The sequence below is a fragment of the Schistocerca gregaria genome, chromosome X, assembly GCF_023897955.1.
Source record: "Schistocerca gregaria isolate iqSchGreg1 chromosome X, iqSchGreg1.2, whole genome shotgun sequence".
Taxonomy (NCBI): domain Eukaryota; kingdom Metazoa; phylum Arthropoda; class Insecta; order Orthoptera; family Acrididae; genus Schistocerca; species Schistocerca gregaria.
Genome location: NC_064931.1, coordinates 783548802 through 783568406, shown reverse-complemented (window position 1 = coordinate 783568406; position 19605 = coordinate 783548802). Strand labels below are relative to the sequence as shown.

General features: G+C 43.5%; 1 protein-coding gene across 1 annotated transcript in view; it reads right to left on the bottom strand.

Annotated features, from left to right (window-relative positions):
• The window catches only part of LOC126298316 (inhibin beta B chain-like), a 353474-nt gene extending 334104 nt beyond the window's left edge, over positions 1 to 19370 (bottom strand). The window contains exon 1 of the mRNA XM_049989612.1: positions 19047 to 19370. Coding sequence (XP_049845569.1) covers positions 19047 to 19370 — 324 coding nt within the window. The remainder of the gene's footprint in view (positions 1 to 19046) is intronic.
• Between the last annotated feature and the right edge of the window lie 235 nt (positions 19371 to 19605).

Here is a 19605-nt window from a genome sequence, read left to right as displayed (position 1 = left end):
ATTTCGATGACGAATGCACGCTTCCAATGTGCATATACCGCGATGTCGCCAAACACGGATGCCTTCATCATGATGCTGTAAACAGAACCTGGATTCATCAGAAAAAGTGACGTTTTGCCATTCGTGCACCCAGGTTCGTCGTTGAGTACACCATCGCAGGCGCTCCTGTCTGTGATGCAGAGTCAAGGGTAACCGCAGCCATGGTCTCAGAGCTGATAATCCATGGTGCTGCACACGTCGTCGAACTGTTCGTGCAGATGGTTGTTGTCTTGCAAACGTCCCCATCTGTTGACACAGGAATCGTGACGTGGCTGCACGATCCGTTACAGCCATGCGAATAAGTTACCTGTCATCTGGACTGCTAGTGATACGAAGCCGTTGGGATCCAGCACGGCGTTCCGTATTACCGTCCTGAACCCACCGATTCCATATTCTGCTAACAGCCATTGGATCTCGACCAACGCGAGCAGCTATGTCGCGATGTGATAAACCACAATCGCGATAGGCTACAAGTCTGTTAACGTGACGGTACGTATTTCTATTCTCCTCCTTACACGAGGCATCACAACAACGTTTCACCAGGCAACGAGGGTCAGCTGCTGCTTGTGTATGAGAAATCGGTTGGAAACTTTCCTCATGTCAGCACATTGTAGGTGTCGCCACCAGCGCGAACGTTGTGTGAATGCTCTGAAAAGCTAATCATTTCCATATCACAGCATCTTCTTCCTGTCGGTTAGATTTCGCGTCTGTAGCACGTCATCTTCGTGGTGCAAAAAGTTTAATGGCCAGTAGTGTAGGAGACTAGCAGCAGCCACACACATATTGTATACCCTACACAACTGCACTTGACATCCGAGAACAATTAATGGATTGCTTGGAATATCTTGTGTCATTCCGCACCATAGTTAGGAGACAAGCGGCCGTCCAACTAGGAAATTATTGTGCCATGCGTAGGGTGCCGTTAACATCACAACACAAACGCCTGCATTCGAAGTGGTGCCGCGAACGGGAAGAATGGACTGCTGATGAATGACGTCACATCGTGTTAAGCGAAGAATCGGTCTTCTGCATCGTCGCAGATGACCGTAGTCGGCGATAATGGCCCCTACCTGGGCAGGGGTCTCATCCTCCCAGTGCTTTGGAGAGGCACTGCGATGTTACCCTTAGCGTTATGTGGTCATAAGCCATCGGGTACGACTTCAGGTAGTGATTGAAGGAACACTGACGTTACAATGGTAAATCACGGACTGCTACAACAGTATCGAGGTACCATTTTTCAACAAGAACGTGTCAATCCATACATGGCATCTGTCTCTATGAACGGTCTGCGTGGTGTTGAGGTACCTCCTTGGGCAGCGACATCCCCAGATCAGTCCCCGATGGAAGGCGTGGGGCCAGACATCAAGGACCAGTGACAACAGGTGTGGGCCGGCTTGTCTCTGGAGAGAATAAAACGGCTTTCCAAAAAATGAAATGTAAAATAAAAGACGGTTTTTTAAAAAAAAATAGTGTGCATTTCTTTTGGAGTGACCCTTGTAATTATGGCCGAACGACGGGAGTTAACAGACTCTGAACACGGAACAGTAGCTGGAACTAGATGCATGAGACATTCAATTCCGGAAATAGGTAGGAAATTCGATATTCCGAGATCGACAGTGTCACGAGTGTGCCTAGAATACCAAATTTCAGGTATTAATTTTGACCACGAACAACACAGTGGCCGATGGCCTTCACTTAAGGATCGACAGTACTGGCGATTGCGTAGAGTTGCCAGTACTAACAGACAACCAACATTGCGTGAAATAACTGCAGAAATCAATGGGGGATGTACGACGAACGTATCCGTTAGGACAGTACGACGAAATGTGGCGTTAATGGCCTACGGAATCAGACGATCGACGAAAGCGTATCTGCTGACAGCACAACATCACCTGCAGCGCCTCTCCTGGGCTTGTGATCATATCAGTTAGACCCTAGACGACTGGGAAAATGTGGGCTGGTCAGATGAGTACCGATTTCAGTTGGTAAGAGGTGATGGCAGGCTTCGAGTGTGGCACAGACCCCACGAAGCCAAGGACCCAAGTTGTCAACAACGCAATGTGCAAGCTGGTACTGACCCCATGATGGTGTGGGCTGTGTTTACATAGAATGGACTGGGTCCTCTGGTCCAACTAGACCTATCACTGACTGGACATAGTTATGTTTGGCTGCTTGGAGACCATTTGTAGTCAAACATAGGTGAAATTTTTATGGATGGCAGTTCACCATGTCACTGGACCATAGTTATTCTCAGTTGGTTTGAAGAACATTCTGGACAATCTGAGCGAACGAATGATTTGGCCACCCAGATCGCCGACATGAATCCCATCGAGCATTTATGGGACGTAACCGAGAGAACAGTTCGTGCACAAAATCCTGCACCAGTAACACTTTCGCAGTTATGGGTGGCCACACAGGCAGTATGGCTCAGTATATCTGAGTGAGCTCCCAATGATTTGTCGAGTTCGTGCGAAAATGGTTCAAATGGCTCTGAGCACTATGGGACTTAACATCTGAGGTCATCAGCCCCCTAGAACTTAGAACTACTTAAACCTAACTAACCTAAGGACAGCACACACATCCATGCCCGAGGCATGATTCGAACCTGCGACCGTATCAGTCGTGCGGTTCCGGACTGAGGCGCCTAGAACCGCTCGGCCACCGCGGCTGGCAGTTCATGCCACGTCGAGCTGCTGCACTGCAGTGTGCAAAAGGAGGTTGGACACGATGTTAGGATGTATTCCACGACCTTTGTCGCCTCAGTGTCTTTTATTGTTAGATGAGAGTTTCTGCTTGCTGTGTTTGGACAAGGTCTATGCTACACAAGGACACCGTCTTTGTCTGGTAGAGATTCATGCTGTTGTGAGGATTCTACAATGCATAAAGTATTTACTGAGATCATTCCAATTTACTTGCTGTAATAAAGCTTAGTTAAAGTAATGACGTTGTATCGACCTCGCTTGGTCACGATTGCTCCTCGAGCAGGAATGCTTGTGTGTGGTAAAATCGAAGCTCATAAGCTGCTCAAACATGGTTGAATGGAAGCTGATTGTAGCGCCGTATATTATCCTTTCACTCTGTCGTCTTGTAAATACAAAGTTGTTACCCTCTCCTGAAGTAAAAATAGTTATTGCTTTGTTAGAAGCTTTGATATGAAAACATGATGTCTCGATTGCTTGTGGTGAATCTGAAACCTGAACTTGTAGGTCTGAGTACCCATGTGGGTTTCAGAAATCGTGTCCTTGAGTTCACTGACAATGTAATTGTTCATCAGTCTACTTCTTTCGTATTTATTTCGATTTATAACGCATCATTCTTCGTTATTACCATGCGAGGTGACGTAGTGGTTAGCACACTGGACTCGCATTCGGGAAGACGACGGTTCAATCACGCAACCGGCCGTCCTGATTTAGGTTCCCCGTGATTTCCGTAAATCGCTCCAGGCAAATGCCGGGATGTTTCTTTTGAAAGGGCACCGCCGACTTCCTTCCCCATCCTTCCCTAATTCGATGAAACCTATGACCTCACAGTCTGGTATCCTCCCCCTCTTCGTTATTAAGATCCTGCCACGTTGCAAGGCAGTCATGTTTGGCTTCACATTAAAACCCATAAGCATTCTGATGCACTGACGGTCACATATTGATTTGCTGCCACGAGTGATAGTAGTTCTTTGGAAAGAAAACAGTAATATCAGAAATTGAGTCCGTCTTGTTGCAAAACCCCTTGTTATTCGTTTATTTCTTTATTATACCAAACTAGCATCGGCGACAAATATCACCATCATCAGTGGGGTTTTTTAATCTTATTTATTCTATTTTACAGCATGTTTTAAGCAATTATTGGTGCTGTTTGCGATGTATTTTCTGTGCTCTTTTTTCTGTTGCCGTCTTTTTACTTAGCGAACATCATGCCATATTCGTTAGATGGTATGTGGCTGCTTTTATACACAGAAACTAGTTTGCGATAATAAATAAATATACGAATAACAAGGTGTTTTGCATCAAGCCGGACTCAGTTTCTGATATTACTGTTTTTTGCTATGGAAACACGGACCAAATGGAAGAGTTCCAAGATAATATTATTAGTTCTTTGGATTCTCTCAGGTTGCAAGCGCTTCTAGGCCCAAGGTAGTTAGACTGGTGTTGTTTCACCGATTGCAGTTTTTCAATCAGGCAGAATACTCTCACATGCTACTGTGATGTATAAGACATTCCCAGATTGCTTGCCGTGTCAGTTCGGGATAAAACCTCGAGCTTTGAAGCATTACCTCCATCGTCTTCGTCAGTAGCAATTGACTGTCGAACCTGCAACTGTGATGCGCATATGTATTATATATGGGCTCTATAAGGCCACCACAGCAGGAGTTTTGACATTCAATTGCTCCTGTCGAAGATGATGGAGATAATCGTCGAGAGTTTGAGGTTTCACCCTGAATTGACGCAGCAAGAAGTCCGAGAATGTTTTATACAACATTGCCAACGCGAAAGCCTTTCTTTCCTGCTACTGTGATGTTACGTAAAAACGATGTGTCATGAATTACATTTTAGCTCTGATGATTTAACTGTCTTTTGGACTTAAATTCAATATTTACAAAACTGAGGAGATTTCCTCATTGCAGAAATGGACCCTATAAAAATAAGTCTAACACTTGTTTATTTTTGGATCACTGTTGAAGGAATCATTATTCATAGTATTTAAATAGTAACTATACAAGGCCATTTTTCTCAGTTGCGCTGTATTGTGATTATCACTAATTCTTCTAAACTTTTCGAATTATAAAACGTTTCCAAATTATTTTCTTTGACGTAGGAAATATGTTTTTTGAATAGCTTGGAGGTGTTATGGCTTAATTATCACTACTTACAGGAGTAGTCATCACTTGTTACAACCACAAACGTCTTTCACATTTGACTGAGCACGTCGGTATTTTTTGTTACTATGAATTTTATGGTCAGTTCTTAGGCACAGTTTCTTTCAATAAATGTTTCTCACATCAAATCTAGGAAAATATTTAATTTTCACAATGCATGCCATGATGTGGATTGTATTTTTTTAAATAATTTTGTTTCCTGTTGTCAAATTTGCCAACGTCTTTCAATATTCGGTACCCTGCCAGAATTTTTTTCCCGTGAGTTTCTTTGATCATCTACTACCTGCAAATTGTTTAATTTAATTTCAGTGTTTATTACTCAATTAATTAAGTTTTTCAGTGCATAGTAATGCTGCTTATGATGACAACACGTAACTTTTCATTTACATTTAGAGTTTGCAACCAGTTTACTAAGTATATACCTTTTATCTGTGCTTTGGGGTGTGATATTTGTGTGAATAGTGTTTTGTGTTGATGTAGTATAGTGAGGTAAAATTAATTTTCATGTATGGTCTGTAGGAAGATTGGAGACTACTTATGATAATTCATTAATATTATACTGAGGATAAAGGCAATACAATGTGGAAAATTTGTAGAATGTTGTTGGTCTGTAATTAAGATTTTGTTAACCTTTAAATGTGCAGTGGAAACTTCTCATTTATTTTGAAAATACAGGGAAGTTCAGTATTCAGTGAGTAGGAGATTACTCTTTTATGGTTACTGGGTGAGGTGATCTTCTTCTCCGAGTGAATTTTTTCATACTGACGCCATAAATACTTCTTAATACATGGGAACAGCAATATTGTACCTGTAAGGTAACAATCTTTTTACACTGTTGGTTTCATTTTTCATTCACGTACCATGATGCGTGTGATTTCTGCTTCCACATATGGTCGTTATATCATTATAAAAGTATTTTTTGATTGAGGAAAGTATTAGCATTGTTGTCTGCTTTTTACAGTTTTACGAATCAGATATTAGTTTAGGGAAACCTTGTGCCGAACCCTATGGCCATCCTCTAGGAAGTAGTGCTATGCGACAGTCAGTGGTATAACCTTCCTTTGAAAATCAATTTTTGTCACACAATATGTACATTTTAGAACCCTCCCATTGATTTTGTGGTGAAAGAATTGAGATGCAGAACCCATTGAGGGAGGATTTCCAGTTCAATGAGAGGCGTTAAGCAGATTGAACATCTGTAATTACCCTATTTCTCTGTTTATTTGTCTGGGATAAAAGTACCTGGGACTTGGAAAAATTTTACAAGTGAAACACGATCTGCTATTCAAAAAATGGCTGTAAGCACTATGACACTTAACATCTGAGGTCGTCAGTCCCCTAGACTTAGAACTACTTAAACCTAACTAACCTACGGACATCACATATATCGATGCCCGAGGCAGAATTCGAACCTGCGACCGTAGCAGCAGCGCGGTTCCGGACTGAGGCGCCTAGAATCGCTCGGTCGCAGCGGCCAGCCTATCGGGTGTAGTGTTGAACAGTTAGGAAGAGATTTAAGACTATTTGAGGTCCCGTTGGACATACAGGTGGTACTGTTGATGATTAATTTGCCGCTTTCTTTTAAATATTCCATTTCCACAAAAGTATTTTCTTGAATTATAAGTATTTTTCATATTGTGTATTCGTCGATAGCGTTTCTGATGTTGATGGTTGTCTATTAAACTGAGAAGAAAACATGAGCAGTGGTATTCATAATCTTGATAATTACGTGCAAGATTTTTTTTTTTTACATTTGGACTTCTGAAATTATTTATTACATTATATATGAAGATGTAACTTCGAAGTAGTAGCTTGGTCCTTTGTGATGTTATTATTTAGTATAGGATGGAGAAGCTTACAGTTTCTCAAAGGCAGACAAGGAAGGTACGTCTTTGAAAGATCCAGGAGAGAAGTGTGAGAGTTAATGTGATGGAACATGTGACAAATAATACTCAAATGAAAAGACTTTGAAATATCTCCTTGTTGTCTATTCTAGTCTAGTCTTCACATAATATTGATCCCTTTTTAAATGACTATAGAAAATAATGACCTGTTAATCAGGTAAACAAATAGATTCTAGGTTGAACGTAAGTGCATTCAGTGTCAAATAACATACCCCAACGACACTTGTTTAAGTTTAACTAACGAAGTTTACTCTCTGTAAATCCACACAATAATTCATAGGCTGGTGATAAACTGCTACATGATAAAGTGAACTTAAATCAGCTTGAGCCCACAATATTGTGGTCAATGAACACACTACACTATAAATTAAATAAATGAAATAGCTGACAAACTAAGTTGAAGTTCAGACTTAGTGTAACTAATTCACAGTCCAAGTCAGATTCATGCACAAAAAGTACAATCTCATCTTAACTACGAGCAGGAATAAAACAGCCCTGACGACTGCAGGAAAATTGTGTCCCCGATGAACTAACATGAAATATTTCAAAATGTTATGACCGATCATATTAAAAATTTCTGTCACCGAAAACGTGTGCCTGAACCACCGCTCAGACCAGCATAGACCTTGCCTCTTCAAATCCAATCTGAATACTGTGAAAGAGAAAGAAAGCCACCACCCTTTTAAAGCGTTGCCTTTCCCCTCTCTGAAACATACTGCATTCACGTCACTTAATTACTTCATGTTATCACCAGCCTGATTTACAACTATTCCACACACGATTGATATCAAAAATCTAAATGTGCCATTAATACCATTCTAAAATTCTAAACAAACCTGATATCTCACACTTAATATTACATGAAGTAGTTTACCCAGAATTTAATGTTAAAAAAATGCCAAGTTTTGTTGCAGTACTAAAAATCAGTTCATGAACTTTTTACCATAAATTATTACAATAAAAATGAATAAGGCGCTCCTCTTTTACAGGAATTTTCCTGAACTTTCCATTGTCAATAATTAATGTAAATTTACTGTTTTTTTAAGTTTTGGGATAAATTATGCAAATTAATAAAGAATTAATAACGACGCAGTAAAAATATAGATCTTATAAACTAAATGTTACATGTGGTGTGTAATTAATCTGCCATCTCGTATCAATTTGCAGGTGTCTGATATCAAATAATATACTGATTTTTAATTAAAGTACAGTTAAAAGGTATCTCATTTGACAATTAATTTTGACATTTGATGCGACACATGTGAGCAATTTAGTAGCTGAGCATTCATGAGCTCTACAATTTCGTGGCTTGATGTCTATTGTAACATAAGCATTATAAAAGCTATTAATCATTTATTTAAATGAAGTTGCATACATCATCTCAGGGGTGTAACTTCCCAATATGTTAACTGCGAAGCATATCTGCATACTAGCAGAATCATATTCATCTCCTCTTTAATTTGACATACTTTTCTCGTCTGCACTTACAGTAGTTTACGTATCAGGTGTGCAGACATGAATAATATGAATCATGTCTTTCTGTGGTGGGTTACAGAACTGATATCGCGTGCATCTCGTTTAAAATTGGCAGGTACATGTGGCCTACCCAGTGACCGGCTGCACGGGTCTGCCATGTCACATTTGCTGACTGCCAAAACACTCACTGTAGCTCTGGGTGGTGCCATCTGCGCCCAGCCTCCACGGTGTGGAGCCTGTGCAAAGTGAATGCTGTTTGCGACCAAACTCGATCAGCCATACCCAGATTTGTTATGTTGTGTCTCATCTGATCTTTCAAAAAGTGACAAAGATAATCGAAGCTGCGCCAAGAATTAAACAAATTTAACAAAGAGATCCAAACAGTAACTAGCAGGCAGGGTCAGTGTCAGTGTGTGCAGTGCATATTTAGCCTCGTACACCAAATGTGTGTAAAGGTCTGTATGTAACTCATGTGCATTTGTTCATTTGTGACAGAGTAATACTTTGTCGAAAAATAATACATTTCAATCTAAGAGACTACATCTGTGTTAAGGAATAAATGGCTGCTAGGAGGTCAAGTATAGTTTCACAAACATTTACACTTCGAGAGGGCTCCTGAACAAATTATTCAAAATAATATCCTGCGAAAGCATTCAGTACGACCCTGGATGACGTTTTATACCTAGCCCCTGCGTTAGGCAGGTATTTTCGCCAAAGTATCAAGGCTAGATTGAAGTCGCCACCAATTATAACTGTATGAGTAGGATTCCTATTTGAAATGAAGCTCACGTTTTCCTTGAACTGGTCAGCAACTGTATTATCTGAGTTGGGGTTCGGTAAAAGGAACCAATAACCAATAATAATTATAACGTCTACCCATACTGACTCACAGGAACCATCTACTTCAATTTCACAACAAATTAAGCTATTTCTGACAGCAATTATCACTCCACTATCAATTGTATTTAATCTATCCTTACTGAACATGGTTAGGTCGCTTGAAAAAGTTTCGCCTATAACGATTTGAGATGCAGTTTCTTCTATTAGCGCTTAAGAGCTCTGATTCTTTCTCAACATAGATACGACAGTTTGCAACTGCTATATTGACTGTCGCTGTGTCTACCCTCTCCCTGTGTTCGCCCTACACCATTTGTAACTGAAGTTCTTTCTGCACTTTCCCAACGCCCTCTGACCTAAAAAACCGCCCAGTCTCTTGTACTCGGCCCCCAACACCCCTGCAGCCGCTTCCTGTGTGTAGTGGACCACTGACCTACTTAGTGGAACCCGGAAACCCACTACTCCATGGCTCAAGCCGAGGAATCTTCAACCCCTACGCACGCAGAACCGTCTAAGTCTCTGATTCACATCCTCCACTCGGCTCTGTAACAAAGGACCACAGACAGTTTTGTTGACGATACTTCAGATGGTAAGCTCCGCCTTCATCTCACAAGCAAGTCTTTTAGTCCGTACCGCTTTAGCTAGCCACCCAAAAACAGAGAGAATCTCTTCCAGATCAAAGCAACATCCATCATTAGTGCCAACATAAGCCGCCACTTGCAGCTGACTGCACCCTGTTATTTTCGTGGCACCCTGTGGCACTCGTTCCACATGTGGAATAACTCACCCTAATATGCACACAGAGTGCATTTGGATTCCTTCCCCTCCTTCGCAGACAAATCCCTACGGGGCCCCGCTATGCGCCTAACGTTGGAGCTCCCAACTACTGGTAATCCCATGCTTAGACATTGTAGGCCGAGAGGCATCCTCTGAAGCAGGGCAAGTGACTTCATGTGGCTCAGGGACTTAGTCAGTCACAGATAAGGCTCGAAATCTGTTCGTCAGACGAACCATGAAGGCCTTCCTATCACCACCCCCCCCCCCCCCCCCCCCCCGCAAAGTCTTTCACTACTAGCCACCCCTCGAAACGACCTCCCACTCGATCACAGGTGAGAGGTTAGCCTCAGTGTAGGCAGTACACGGGGCGGCCACAGTAGTGCCTGGATGTTCCTCGAATCACCCCTTCTCCCCCCCCCCCCTTTCCACCATCGTGATGCCCATTGGCAACAGCCTCAAACCGGTGACCGAAGTCAACACTGGCTGAAGCTGTCACCAACACGGCTCGCATCTGAATATAAAAAATCACAAAAAATGGTTCAAATGGCTCTGAGCACAATGGGACTTAACTTCTGAGGTCATCAGTACCCTAGAACTTAGAACTACTTAAACCTAGCTAGCCTAAGGACATGTCACACATCCATGCCCGAGGCAGGATTCGAACCTGCGACCGAGCGGTCGCGCGGTTCCAGACTGTAGCGCCTAGAACCGCTCGGCCAAACCGGCCGGCGCTAAAAAATCACAGTTCCTGTCTACACTAAAGATGGCCTAATGATTATTCAGACACATACGAAATATAGGAATAGAGGCTAAAGAGCAGTGATGAATTTTAAAATAAATCGCTTCTTATGAGAAGCCGTGCCAATTCATAGTACTCTGATGAGGTGCTACTACGAAAGCCACCACTCCACTCAAGGATCTAACTACTACAAGTGGCTCCTGAAACATATAACAAATGTTTGGCGCAATGCAAACAGCACTTATATGTACGACACAGTTAATAAAGTACGGAACTGTGCCTGATAAATATACAAACATGCACGAAATACAGGAGTTGAAGCTAGTTGCTGATATTGATTCTCTAGTCTGATTGCTTAGCTCTCATGCTGCCAACTTGACATTACTGTCCTCCTCAAAAGTTTACAGGTAAAATAATTCAGTTAAATCAATGTCTACAGATCCAGACGCCGCCTGTGTTTCTTTCTTTCTCATGCTGCCTCCAACTTCTCCATCTCACTTCACTTCCCAGCACTGCCTCCATAATGAACATCCCAACTTCCACATAATCAAGACTATCATTATACCCTCACATAAGTCCATCTCTGGTCCTCTTTCCATCATACCATGTCCTCCCTTCACAGACCACAGTCGGAAGAAAATTTAGTTTCCCAGCTGTTAATTTGCAATTTGCTAATCACTGCCGCCTTGCTTACTATTATCAGGCCCTTCCCGTATCTGCTCATTACCACGGTTGTGGGAATTCTTTTGAACATTATTAACATCACGCTGTAATCACTCTTGAAATGCGTTCTGCACTTCATACCAGTTGCTGTTACCCCTATCGCTTTCATTATTCCTTGTGCTACTGGTTTCCCTGTTTCGGTAACACACAGCAGGTAACACATAGCACCGTCCATTCGCTACACAAAGTCAAAAAAATTGTCTATTATTTCCGTGGGGCCGCGAACAAAATCCCTCTGCAGACAGTCAGGCAAGCGCTTCTTTAGAGTAGAAATCTACGTGAGCGTGCCCAACAGTTTGTCTAAATGCACTAATTTTTGCAGTTCAGACTTGCATATAAAGTTGATCGTCGGTAAAGCAGATGCCAGACTGAGATTCATTGCAAGAATCCTAAGAAAATGCAATCCGAAAACAAAGGAAGAAGGTTACAAAAAATGGTTCAAATGGCTCTGAGCACTATGGGACTTAACATCTGTGGTCATCAGTACCCTAGAACTTAGAACTACTTAAACCTAGCTAGCCTAAGGACATGTCACACATCCATGCCCGAGGCAGGATTCGAACCTGCGACCGAGCGGTCGCGCGGTTCCAGACTGTAGCGCCTAGAACCGCTCGGCCAAACCGGCCGGCGCTAAAAAATCACAGTTCCTGTCTACACTAAAGATGGCCTAATGATTATTCAGACACATACGAAATATAGGAATAGAGGCTAAAGAGCAGTGATGAATTTTAAAATAAATCGCTTCTTATGAGAAGCCGTGCCAATTCATAGTACTCTGATGAGGTGCTACTACGAAAGCCACCACTCCACTCAAGGATCTAACTACTACAAGTGGCTCCTGAAACATATAACAAATGTTTGGCGCAATGCAAACAGCACTTATATGTACGACACAGTTAATAAAGTACGGAACTGTGCCTGATAAATATACAAACATGCACGAAATACAGGAGTTGAAGCTAGTTGCTGATATTGATTCTCTAGTCTGATTGCTTAGCTCTCATGCTGCCAACTTGACATTACTGTCCTCCTCAAAAGTTTACAGGTAAAATAATTCAGTTAAATCAATGTCTACAGATCCAGACGCCGCCTGTGTTTCTTTCTTTCTCATGCTGCCTCCAACTTCTCCATCTCACTTCACTTCCCAGCACTGCCTCCATAATGAACATCCCAACTTCCACATAATCAAGACTATCATTATACCCTCACATAAGTCCATCTCTGGTCCTCTTTCCATCATACCATGTCCTCCCTTCACAGACCACAGTCGGAAGAAAATTTAGTTTCCCAGCTGTTAATTTGCAATTTGCTAATCACTGCCGCCTTGCTTACTATTATCAGGCCCTTCCCGTATCTGCTCATTACCACGGTTGTGGGAATTCTTTTGAACATTATTAACATCACGCTGTAATCACTCTTGAAATGCGTTCTGCACTTCATACCAGTTGCTGTTACCCCTATCGCTTTCATTATTCCTTGTGCTACTGGTTTCCCTGTTTCGGTAACACACAGCAGGTAACACATAGCACCGTCCATTCGCTACACAAAGTCAAAAAAATTGTCTATTATTTCCGTGGGGCCGCGAACAAAATCCCTCTGCAGACAGTCAGGCAAGCGCTTCTTTAGAGTAGAAATCTACGTGAGCGTGCCCAACAGTTTGTCTAAATGCACTAATTTTTGCAGTTCAGACTTGCATATAAAGTTGATCGTCGGTAAAGCAGATGCCAGACTGAGATTCATTGCAAGAATCCTAAGAAAATGCAATCCGAAAACAAAGGAAGAAGGTTACAAAAAATGGTTCAAATGGCTCTGAGCACTATGGGACTTAACATCTGTGGTCATCAGTCCCCTAGAACTTAGAACTACTTAAACCTAACTAACCTAAGGACATCACACACATCCATGCCCAAGGCAGGATTCGAACCTGCGACCGAAGTAGGTTACAGTACGCTTGTTCGGCCACTGCTTGAATACTGCTCAGCAGTGTGGGATCCGTACCAGATAGGGTTGATAGAATAGATAGAGAAGATCCAACGCAGAGCAGCGCGCTTCGTTACAGGATCATTTAGTAATCGCGAAAGCGTTACGGGGATGATAGATAAACTCCAGTGGAAGACTACAGGAGAGACGCCCAGTAGCTCCGTATGGGCTTTTGTTAAAGTTTCGAGAACATACCTTCACCGAGGAGTCAAGCAGTATATTGCTCCCTCCTACGTATATCTCCCGAAGAGACCATGAGGATAGAATCAGAGAGATCAGAGCCCACACAGAAGCATACCGACAATCCTTTTTTTTTTTTTTTTACGAACAATACGAGACTGGAATAGAAGGGAGAACCGATAGAGGTACTCAGGGTACCCTCCGCCACACACCGTCAGGTGGCTTGCGGAGTATGGATGTATATGTAGATGTAGATGTAGATGTAGAAAACTCCTGCACACTGCCCCAATTACTGTTGTAACACGGCCCGTTCAGGAAAGCGTTCTGCAGGTGCATCTGTTTCCGTACGTCCCAGCATTTACTAAGAGTGCCTCAAACGCGGCGGAATCACTAAACTCTGCTGCATTTTGACCCATTCACGTTTGTACACACCCATCACTGCCGCTTGCAATCAAAATCAATTATCCATACACAGATATAGAACATTGTGTCACAAACATATTGACTCTGGTATCTTGTGTAGTATTGCTACTCAGGGAAATGGTAGTGTATCTAATAAGTACTCAGTTAATAAGGGACTTAGCCACGTAGAAAGCGTTGGAGCCAGTGACATTACTCTTGTAAATCGAGAGGGCAGTAATGACGGAACAGTTGTTTTTGATGTGCTTCAAGTGGTTCAAATGGCTCTAAGCACTATGGGACTTAACAACTGAGGTCATCAGTCCCCTAGACTTAGAACTACTTAAACCTAACTAACCTAAGGACATCACACACATCCATGCCTGAGGAAGGATCCGAACCTGTGACCAAAGCAGCAGCGAGGTTTCGGACTGAAGCGCCTAGAACCACTCGGTCACAGCGGCCGGCTTTTGCTGTGGTTCAACCACTGGAGTCTACTATAGTATCATTAAAATTACTTGACAGCTAACATTTTAAGCGATGGAGCTGGTTTCGTCCAGTCTGAGCGCTCAACACCACACTGGAATCGTTCGTCGTTTCCATGCTGCTACAACAATTGGTCAGTTCACTTTTAGTTCCTCGTCTGTCCTTCTTTCTTGATGTGTTTCAAATCCTGGGTCTAGCCCTTTTAGACCTTTTAGTTCGTGTTTCGCCACTCATGGTAACCGCACCAAAAACAACACACACAAATGCACTCACACACTCACACACACACACACACACACACACATACACACACACACACAAATGCGCGCACGCACACCGACAGATAACGATGCTAACGAAATACGTTTTATACACAGCACTAACCAAACATTACTGGGTCCTTCCGCACAAGACACAATCGTAAGTCACATAAACAGTTATTATAATCACAGAGATTGGCTTACATCATAAAGCTTTACACGACCTGTATGAATCTGAATTTTAGAATTCTGGAATTCGTTGTTGCGTGTGAGTCAGAGGAGTCGGCAGAGCAAAGCAGTTTGTGTGTAACCCCGATGTGTAGACGGTCGTAGGTACAGGTCCCACCAAATACATCATTTTTTTTAAATTTCTAAATCTAATCGAAAGACTGTGATTACTACTTTTATTCAATTAATTGGCTTAAATGTAATACTTTGTGACATCATTTCCATCGTCGTATTGACTTTTCCATTTGCTCTTATTTTTCTTCCAATCATTCTGTTTTCGTTTGTAATCTGCCTGTGTCGCCAACAATCTGTAACCAAATGTCAACCGCTTGTGTAGCCTGTGTGAGGATAGTTTCAGGTGACCAATTATACCGAAAAATTACAGTTTGCTTTTTGCTGTGTATATGACATTTTTCTGTCTTTAGTTTGCTTATAGTGGTCAGCTTTAATTGTTGTAAACGAAGCGATCGTGATTTAAGTTATGCTGCAGATTTGCTGACCGCCGTTTCCTCGGTTACGCTATACATCAAGCTTTGTGATTACGTTAGGGCATGAGTTTAACTTCAGGGCCACAAAACGCGTCGTCTGCCGCAGTTCAGTCATTGGCCACTTAAATCAACTGACGACAGAGCACCTTGCATTTCTGTTGTACCCGACGGCGGTCGCTTCCAGCATTGCTCCGTGATACACATTAACAGCCCGTGGGAACAAAGCACTGTACTCGTCAAATATAATGATATGTAATCACTTAATATAAAGAAACGTATTTATTGCGATATACTGATACAAAGTCGTTATTCACTAACGATCACAATGGCGAGAGCAAAACAGACTGAGTCAAAGATGATATCACTGAGCTTCGCAACAGTTTAGGGAGATTTTCGATAGTCGATCCGCTGTCGATGTTCAGGCCCTCCCCTCCGACACTATGGAGCACAGGGAAGGAAATGAAAGGGGAACGCTGCACTCGATAGGGTGAACTGTCGGCCGGTAAATCGGGCGAATTGGTGTGTAAGATTGTGCCACCAGGCCCATGAGGAAAACAAAACTGGACAATTGCTCGAAGCTGGAGGTCGCGTATCCTGAAGACCACGTAGTCCCATAGCCACTGAAGAGGACACAGAGGTCGGCCCATTACACATAAAGGTATCGTTGGATCCTGCACCGTGGAGGGAGGGTGGGCGATGAGAGAGACTGGTGACAGAGAGGCGGCTGTTGTCGTCGGAAGCCGCCATGTTGTCCTCGTCAGCGCCATGGGTATGGGAGGTTGCTGAATCGTCGAGGGTACGTGGAGAAGCATGGAGAACGAAGAGAGTGCCATCTCGGAGTTGGTGGGAGAGATTCTCGGCACAAAATGCAGATATGTCGACCATGAAGATGGTCACATAGGGAGACAGCACGTCGTGCGACAGAGAGTCATCACACGGAGCTCTGGAGGAGAGAGTTGGACTCGAAGGCAACTGGTCAGTGCACATGGAGGAAGACATGTCCGTGTATGATATCTCAGAATTGTAGATGGATGGAGGATCCTCAACAATGGTCCTCGTGGGTTTTACTCGGTTAAGTGACACAGTCTATTGTTTCCCGCTGAGGCAAATGTCTGAAAGGATATTCGTGAGCTAAAGGCCCTGTGCAGACCAGAGTAAGTGGGTTGTAATAATGCTGCACGGGCTGTGTCACTTCAGACCATGTCGAACTAGCAGTGTTTCGTGAGCTGAACGCCCTGTGTGGATCAGTAGTAACTAGATTGTAATAACGCTGCTCGGGTTGTGATATTTCGTAGCATAACGAACTCTCAGTGTTCTAGATCTTTGTGAACGAACACTCATGGTACGTTGCGAGTGCGCAGAGGCAGAGTGCAGATGTTAGCAATGTGGGAGCTGATGTGCTCGAATAAGGCGTGAAGCTCGGCAGGGGAGGGGAACTCAGAGTCTTCAACAAACGCAGCTGGGAGTATCAAACATTTGCCATATCACAGGGAGAATTTAGACTGTACGGATTTTGAATAACATCCAGTGAAGGGCCTCTGATCAGGAGCCCGAGTAACACACGAATGCCACTTTAAGCGTTTGGTGCCAGTGCTTGACAATTCCATTGCCCTGGGGGTGGTGCGTGGTCGTGTGGAATTTGTTTAACCACACAGGGCACATAACCTGGTAAAGAGAAGTGACTCGAATTGTCTCCCTTGGACGATCACGATAGACAACTGAAGCAGGAAAGCTATTTAGTAACAAAGGCTCATCCGACCAAATTGTCAGATATGTCTGAGAGGGGGACAACCTTCATCCATCTGCTGGCATGATCAGTGACTGATGGTATGTGTATAAAACCTTCCAAAGGGGGCAGAGGAACCAAGAGGTCGTTGTGTATATGATGGAACCATCTTTCGGTATTTGGAATTATCCTACAGGGGGTTGTGCATAGCAACCAACCTTGCTACACTGGCAAGGTAACCACACACACGTCCAGGAGCGATAGTCATTTTTTACTCCAGGTCAGATGAAACGATCTGTCACAAGGCGCTTGGTAGCCGTAATTCGAATATGTGCGAGATGATGAATGGCTGAAGAAACCATACTGGGAACGAGACCTGGACCAGAGGGCAGAGAATACCCATAGAAGTACTGCACAGTACTGGACGTGAAGAGCCACGAAGACAGCGGAAATCCACTGTCAACACAGAGGTAGTGTCTCGTTGCAGATATTGAATGTCTGGGTAATCCATCTGCAGGCGCTCTAGTTCATCCAAGTCCAAGGGGGAAGAAATGGAGTGCACAAGCGACATGTAATGGCGAAAACGTTATCAGCCCCCCTGATGTAGCGGACGTCTGTGGTGCATTGACTGATGAGGTCCATATGACAGAATAGTCTTAGGTAAGATCATTGACAGTGTTGCAGAGTGGATCCGAGAGTGATTTGTGATCAGTGAAGATCATGACTTCACATCCTTCAGTGTACTCACGGAAGTATCGCGTGGCCTCGTTGATTTTGAGGAGTCCCAGTCAAATGATGACCACTTGTTTTGAGCAGGGAAGAGTTTCTTTGAGAAAAAACAGAGAGGGTGGATCGTATCGCCAAGGTATTGCTGAAGAATTCCACTGATCGATGATTCACTCACAACAGTCGTGATAGAGATGCAAGCATCAGCAAGTGAGTGCGCGAGTGTAATGGCGTTTGTGAGGTCGATCATGAGAGTGTCTAACATGCAGATTATGTCGTCGAACCACTGTACTCTCTGTGCCACAGAAATGTCCTTGCCCGCCAAGGTGTCTGTCATTGGGGCCTGGGGAGAAGCAGTGTGGGGTATACAGAGCTGTAAAAAATTTGCCATTCCAAGAAATGTTCTCAGGTCATGGTAGATCTCTGGAAATGGCAGGTCGTTGATAAATGTGGTAGGTCCGATGTCAGAAGGATTCCCTGAGCGGTAATGGTGTGACTGAGGAAGGTAACACTAGTGTGGCGTAACTGTCATTTGTCATGGTTAATCTCCACACTGTGGTCGGTGAGTGTTTTAAGGACTTGTGTTAAGTGTTGCTTGTTGCTTGTGCTCCTTACTGAATGTCGAGTAGATGAGAATGTTGTAGGGAAAAAAGTACAGAGTCAATAAGCTCTCGCACATCGAAGAGACTTTCTTGAGACTGTATGGCATAAATCAGGATTCAAACAAGATGAAAGGCATAATGATGGCTGTTTTGGTAAGTCATATTTGTACACAGTGATCTGCTGATAGGCTTTGCAACAGTCAATCACACTAAAAATCCATGCACCATTGAGTTGTTGAGCAAAGTCTTGTATATGAAGACTCGGGTAGCAATTCACAACAGTATGAGCATTGAGATTGCGATAGTCTCTACACAACCAAATGAGTCCCCCTTCTTAAGGATTAAATGAATGGGCGACAACCAGTTGCTATCCGATGGACGCACGATTCCGGCATTTAAAAGTTCATGAATGGCTGCTTTCTTAGCGGTTAGTCACTGGGTCTTGCAACGGACCAGAGGCTCTTCTATAGTGGATAACCTATGGCAAATACTGTTTCTGATCACACCAACGCCAGCAGTTTGAGTACATGGGGGGAACACAAGTGTATCAATATGAAATGGAATTGCCTAATGACATGAAACATAGATAGTATGAGCGTCACTGACCTGGGTTGCATGAAGTATTGTTGGGGGCGTGAGAGCGGAGGGCACAGAGGCGGAACCCATGATGAGAAACGGCTGTGAGCCAGTGAAGTCGTCGACCATGCCAAGAGCACACGCCGGATTGGCTGACACATCAGCAAACAGTTGATGAAGGTTGTTGTTTTTGGAGCAGAGGTTACCGATCTCGCAGCGCTGACTCACAAGCTCAGGTAGAGAGTTGACGAGGTTAGCTGTCAAACGGGAGCACTCAGTGGTAGCACAGAAAAGGGGGTAGTACTGAACCAGGGGGGCGCACGGAGGGTAGGAGTGAAGGAGCAGGGAATTCATGTGCCAGTTGCATGATGGTGTAAGACGACCGAATACGGTTCAGGGGAGGGACCGAAATGAGTAAGGAAATAGATCCTGAGGTCTGGGGTGTCCACAGCAGAAACATGGAATTGTAGCTCCAGAGTAACTTGGAGCCAGAGGCTAGCGGCGCCATGGACAGTGATGTCAGAGTTGTTGGCAGCGCAAAGAACTAGTATTGTGGGGAGAAGGCTCGAAGAAGTGCAGGAGGAAGGAA